Here is a 6,670-nt window from a genome sequence, read left to right on the forward strand (position 1 = left end):
CATTTCACCGGGATACACGCTATATGACGATATTTGTGTAAAACAAAATATCGTCTAGTGGCTTCCGAGTGCAGGTACATCAATTAGCAGGTGTCTGGCTAGAATCCCCTCAAGTTTAGGGGATTCTAGCCACTACTGTACACTAAGTACTGGTTTTCAGTAAACATTTTAAGATGGACAGTTTATGAACAGTTCATCTTAAAATGTTTACTGAAAATCAGTACTTAGTGTACAGTAGTGGGGGATTCATCTTTTCAAATTGGACTACAGTCAGTGATTATGCATATATCTTGACTTGAACAATGACTACATCACCTAATTGCTCACATGAGCTTCAGTCTTGTGTTCAGTGTTGCCAGATTTTGCAACAGAAACAAGCAACCAGGTCCAAAACAATCCCAAGAGAAGACACTATATGGCGTATGATCACACACACAGACGTGGGTCCCCAGCTAAATGAGTAGAACATTTGTATAAATGAGTATTGCATTCAGATCACTTTAACCACTTTAGCCTCAGCTATTTGAAAATAATGGCAGATCTACAAGCTCACAAAATCTCAAAATATCTTGAAAGAAATATGAAATATTTGGAATATTTCTGAAACATTTTAACACCACAGATCGGTGAACAATAGGATCCACTGGCTGTTTTCGCCGGCACATTTGAATCCGCCCCTCTAGACCAGAAATCACACTGGTAGGGCAGGCTGACACTTTAGAAACAAGCCCAAAAAACCTGATCTGACCCGTAGATCTGGCATTTTCCTTATCTTTTCAGGATACTGTTGTGGGACAAAGTATAAAATTATGCCTAAATGGTTAATTGATTCATTGATATAGTGTAAAAAAATATATATATTGAAAATACCACAATTATCGATTAATCAAAATGTAATCGATAGAATAAATCAAGAAGAATATAATCAATGGTTTCAGCCATAAATCTGGGCTGAACAGAGATTAAGGCATGAATACAAGTCATGTGGTTAATAAACTGCTTTTGTAGTTGGAATAAGTTTTCTCAAGATGACTGATGACTATGAATGATATGTGGCAATATTTTAAGTTCATATACAGTCATCTTTAATAGTTTATCTAGGTAGGAGACATAAATAGCAGAAATGACCACCAGCCATTTCCTTTCTACCTCCAATAATTCTTCTGTTGGCTGAGCTCCCTGTTGTAATACAATTTAATTTTATCTACAGTCCATCTTCTCCAATCAATATTTTTGATGGTATTGAAAATCCCAGTCGGGATTTCTAAATACCCTGCAATTATAATTATCTCTAAACTACTTTTCCATTGATGAACGACGGCAATGTAGATAGGAACAAGACAGAAAATATGAAAGATCTCTTTCTAGATGCATGGAATATACAAATTGCATCAAGTGAAAAGCATTCGTTCACCAACGTATCTGTAGGGACAATTCTACCCCTTGTGTATAAACACAATTTCACAAAACCGTCTTGACGGAGTAATGAGTGTGGGGAAAAAACAACACTTGGCAGAATGCCACTTTGCTGTCTAAGCCAGAATTTTCTGGGAACATCTCCAGATTCTCCAAGAAAAATTAAGATCTAGCATCTTATAAATTAGCAGGGGATGGCCTTTATTGAGGGTAAATAGTTGCAGTCTTAGAGAGCATGTCAACCATCAACCGAGATTAATTGATGTAGGAACTTGGAGTTGAAGTTGATAAAATGCCAAGAGAATGGACACACCAGAGCTGAGCTATATACTATTGGGGGGGAAAACATTACATTGCATTACATTTATTTTTATACATTTTTTACAAGGGCTGATGCTGGCACAGATTTTGAGAGGGCAAGGGGAGCCGAAGTGATGCCTTTTTTCCACTTTTCCTCAAGAAAGGCTTGGTATTTTGGTGCAGTATTCACAGAGCAGAAAGTAGAGGTGTGGGAATTGTGAGTGTGGACCAGCCAACACCAACTCAGGACTCCTGAATCACTTCCCTCCACTCCCTCCTGTCTAGCATCAGGGTCTTGAGCTCTGCAGTGCTGTTAGTTCTGCTGTTGTGCCACACAGTGTATCTACATAGGTGATGCGCCTCTTTCCTTTCCTGGCTGCGCCCTGCATTGGGTCCCAGTGTCAAGTTTGCTTGCCACCAGTTCTGGGTGCCTGACACAGTGCCCAGCCATGCCGGCCTCATCCTTCTCTCTCTGACCTCGTCTGTGACCCGTGGTAAGTCCCCGTAGAGGTCCACCCATGTGACACCAAGTGTCACACATAGCATTCTTGTGTGGAAATTAATTGATTCTAAGAATGCATTGTGATGTGGACATGGATGATTCTCCATCGATGCATTACGTGATAATAGCCTGCTAAGGTTTATTGTCGATTTACCAATTACTTCCAAGAGCAGTGTCACATTGAACTGTGAATAAATGTCACACTACATGCTAACCTACATGCTAAGATAACACTAATGGAGATATGACTGGGAATGAGATAGGATTGGGAAGCCCATTTCCACCACTGAATTAAAATCAAATCAAAATGTTGACTTGACATCTCATAATTCTGCTTATTTTCCATGCAATTCTTGTCAATTAAAATGAGGTCAGGTCAGGTCACATGTCACATAATTTATACTATATACTTTCATTTCATAATAATTAGTACTATTAGTTGTACTTATACACTTAGTTGGCTTGGTCACCTTGGCTTTTCCCTCTACACCAAATCTCTTCTGCATCACATTTGAAGATGAACTCCTGCCAAGCACAAAACAGCAATCCCCTCGAGAATAGCCGACAGGCCATCAAAGGTCTCCAGCAGATCAGCTACAGTAGGCAGCTAGCTAGTCATATGACGGCGGTGGCACCATTTGATGGAGTGCTGGCTCACATCACCAGACAATGACTCTTGCCTGTTCAGTGCTCACAGGTAAAGAAAGGCTGGCCGTCTCCAATGTCATTCCCTCCCCCAGGCCTGGAGCAGAGAGAGGCGTTACTGGGAAACAGAGTCCTTACTGGAAAAGTGAACCCACCTATTTACTGGCAATGGGCAAAAGAAGGAGGGGGGAAACTGACCCCCCTCTCCCTCCCACAACCCCCTGGAATCTGAACTGGTTCTTTGCAACCAGGGATGACTTAAGGTTTAGAAAACCACAGACAGAATTACTCATCTTATGACCTGGATACTTCTTTACCACAATGATAACATTGATCACTCTGTTCCAAACGCCTGGGCAGTGGACACTTGACGTGAGCGGTCGTGACTGTTGGAGTAGGCCAGAGTCGCAGATGGCAGCTTTTAAATATATACATTGTCAGTTTTTACTTAACAAAAAATGTATATAGGACATCAGACAATAGGGTAGAGAGGGGTTAAGTATATGGAACACAGGTCTCCAGAAATCGTACCATGGATGTTGCGATAATCAATGCACTACCCGGTCAACTACTGGAGTGCCTGGGTGGCGGCCATTTTGCATGTGTGCCTTCTTTTCCTTTTTGCACTTTTTCTTTCGTACGACTTGACCAAAACCAGGAGTTGCAGGAGGATGAGATTCCAAGACCCCCTACTGAAGCCATTTGTTATTTTTCCCGAGCATATGACTAAAGCAAGGAAAACTTTGGGCTCCTGTTTTAAAAGGCCTTTGTAGTTACCCAGTTGCAGAGATCACATTGACAACGAAAGAACTTTGACCTGAGTCCTTACTAAGTCCTCTCATCTCACAGAAATCCTAGCCCTCCATAACATCTCCATGGTTATGACTTCTCCAACAGTCAGAAAAACATGTGTGCATTTACTTGAGGGGCCTCTCACTCCCTCTGCCCTGGATGGCTGGTGTGGTACAGATTAACCAGACTCTCTCCGTATGTGTATGTGTGTGTGTAAATCCCGCTCAGCACACGTGCCTGGTCGTCTCCAGGGAACTAGGTGAAGAGCCACTCTGCTTCCTTTGAACTCTAGCCATATGGCCCCCAGTATGGTTATATACTACACATAATGCTATTAATCTATAGGACTGTGTGTGTGTGTGGTGTGTGTGTGCATGTGTGTGTGCGTGTGTGTGTGTGTTACACGACATGCCTGATGCTATTACACAAGGACCAAATAAAAAAGGTTACGTAGTACCATCACAATAACAACTCCAGCTACTGAGAGTATGTGTGTATAATGCAGAGAGATAACACCACATTTTTCAGTCTGTGTGTGTAAAAGCTAGTGTGTGTGTGTGTGTGTGTGTGTGTGTGTGTGTGTGTGTGTGTGTGTGTGTGTGTGTGTGTGTGTGTGTGTGTGTGTGTCTGTTTACATGTGCATATAATATCATATACAGTATCACATACAGTAAGGTTTGATCCTCAACTCACCTCATTGTCATGATGCTGACAGAAGCTCATTCGGTCCTGGAAGAGCGAGAGCAAGGCAAAGTTGTTCTGCAGCGACTGGGCCAGGGACACGGAGACCCCCGGCTGGCTGGCGTTGCTGTTGGCGTTGGCACGGCCGCCCAGGTGGAGGCTCTCCCCCAGGCGCTCGATGAAGTGGTCCTTGGTCAGTCGAACCCGCAGGTGGGCCCGCACGCAGTTGTCGCACAGGTACTCCTGGCAGTCCAGGCAGTGGGAGCTGGCCGGGTTCTCCTCGTCGCAGGAGCTGCACTGGGGCTCTCCCAGGTGGTGCGGGCGCAGGAGGCCGCCATGGGGCCGGTGGAAGCCGGAAGAACCCATGCCCACGCCCCCGCGGTGGTGGCCGTTCTTGTTCTGGATCTGCTCATCAGAGCTCACGACCACGTCCAGCAGGTTGCTGAAGAGGAAGTTGGAGGAGGGGAGGGAGTCCACCCCGGCCTCGCTGATGGACACCTTCTGGTCACAGGTGGGACAGCGTAGCTTTAGGGAGTCTCCGGGGCTCCGCTGGCTCTCTAGGCACTGCCTGCAGAAGGCATGGAGGCAGGGCAGGACGTGAAGCCTCCTGGTGGTCTGGCCGGAGGAGGAGGAGGTGTGGGAGGAAGAAGAGGAGGTAGAAGAGTTGGAAGAAATCGGAGCGGAGGAACCACAGAGCTCTTTGCAGAGCGGGCACGTCTGCAGGTCCGAGTCTGGAAAAGAGGCCATTCTGCACCGCTACAAACTGAGTGACTCAGTTTACAATATAGCTACGTTGCAGTGAGGATGAGGTATTCATTTGGGATAGATTGTTTTGTGTTTGATAGAAAGCAATCTCGCGTTTGAGGTAGATATGAGGCGTACGGCATGAGGTGTCAAGTAAGTTCCATTAATGAAAACGGTGCTCATTGACTCGCAAGGTTTGTTTCTGTAAAATATAACACTCGACTAATGCAAACTAAGGAGGTAGACGGTTTACGAAATAATTACTTGAGATGAAGTTCTCTTATATCGTTTAAAAAAAGAAAAGAAAAACTATGCTTAGTCTGCAACGACCATACAGTTTTATAAGGCGTTTAAGGGTAACATCTTCGTTACTTTCTCAAATAGGACAAAAACTTCATGAGAACGGGCTAACATTGCCCGATATATAGTGCTTCTCTAGACCAAGTATTTGCTGTACGCTTTTGACGAGGCAGGTTCGTGAAACGAGACTAATCCTGAATATGTGGTGACACAGACAGGATCGGCGTCGAGGTACTACGAGCTCCGTCTCTCCTCCCCCATCGACTCAACATGACTACGGGGCTCCGCGTACCAAACGGGCCCCACCGAGAGGCGAGAAACGAATGTCCCCCCAATTAATCTCTTCCAGTTTAGAGTCCGTGGTGTCGTCCTGTTCTCTAATCAACCATCGGGGCCCCGTTCCGCGGCGTCAGGCGTAGCCAGCGGCCGGCGATAGCAGCGATACACCCGGACGAAAAGACCTTAAATTATTCATCAAAGCATTTGCTACACAAGCGACGCGATCTCATCGCACGCCCTGCTGAATCCGTTTGGCATTTAAAAAAAAGGATAATAATTGAACTCCAGGAGCGGCACGCAGTCCAACAAGCGCCTCTTGACGTGCATGTAATAATTGTGCACGTATATCGCTCCTAATGCGAGTTATTACGAAGAGGGCAGGCCACTTTCCAATGATTCCTCCCTATGGTGTCTCTCTCCGAGCGGAGGAATGCATGGGGCTTTTCCACGCAGCTCCTCTCTGGAGGCTCCGAGGTACGAGCCTCCCAGTCCTCCAATAGCAAACAGTGCCCTCTAAACGGAAACCCTCCCGACAGGGTCCTCCACACACCAGGACGAGCAGAATCTCTCTCTGCCGCCGGGTCTGTCTTCTTCTGGAGGTCTCGTCGTGTTCTGTTTGGCCTTTTCCCCCCTTTCTCTCCTTCACTCGGCGGTATAAACATAAACACACTGTTGTGTGTGTGCGCTCTTTACGCGCAGGTCCCGTCTCGCGGACGCGTGTTGGTCAGCCTGCTCCTCCAGCCGCTCTATCCGATACAAGCGAGGGGGAAAAAACGGACACATTTCCGCCGTAGGGAGGGAGGAGGAAGGAGGAGGGGGGAGTGGTTGCGCGCAAGGCTCGCCCCCGACGGTAAGGGAAGTGCTGGTGGAAAGATCTTGCTGCATCCAGAGTTTTGCACCACGTTCTCCAGCCAAATCGGTCATTTGGAAGAGCAAAAAAGAAAAAGAAAGAATAATAGACTAGAGAGAACGGGGGAAAGAGATAAAAATCTGGTGATTTGAGCTGTTTTT

The 6,670-nt window shown here is 45.9% G+C and overlaps 1 protein-coding gene across 1 annotated transcript in view; it reads right to left on the minus strand.

Moving 5' to 3' along the window:
• The window catches only part of trim71 (tripartite motif containing 71, E3 ubiquitin protein ligase), a 42,826-nt gene extending 36,392 nt beyond the window's left edge, over window positions 1–6,434 (minus strand). Inside the window, exon 1 of the mRNA XM_079523437.1 lies at window positions 4,349–6,434. Within this exon, the coding sequence (XP_079379563.1) occupies window positions 4,349–5,083 (735 nt within the window). The 5' untranslated portion in view covers window positions 5,084–6,434. The remainder of the gene's footprint in view (window positions 1–4,348) is intronic.
• Between the last annotated feature and the right edge of the window lie 236 nt (window positions 6,435–6,670).

This window comes from Electrona antarctica (assembly GCF_951216825.1).
Source record: "Electrona antarctica genome assembly, chromosome: 15".
Taxonomy (NCBI): domain Eukaryota; kingdom Metazoa; phylum Chordata; class Actinopteri; order Myctophiformes; family Myctophidae; genus Electrona; species Electrona antarctica.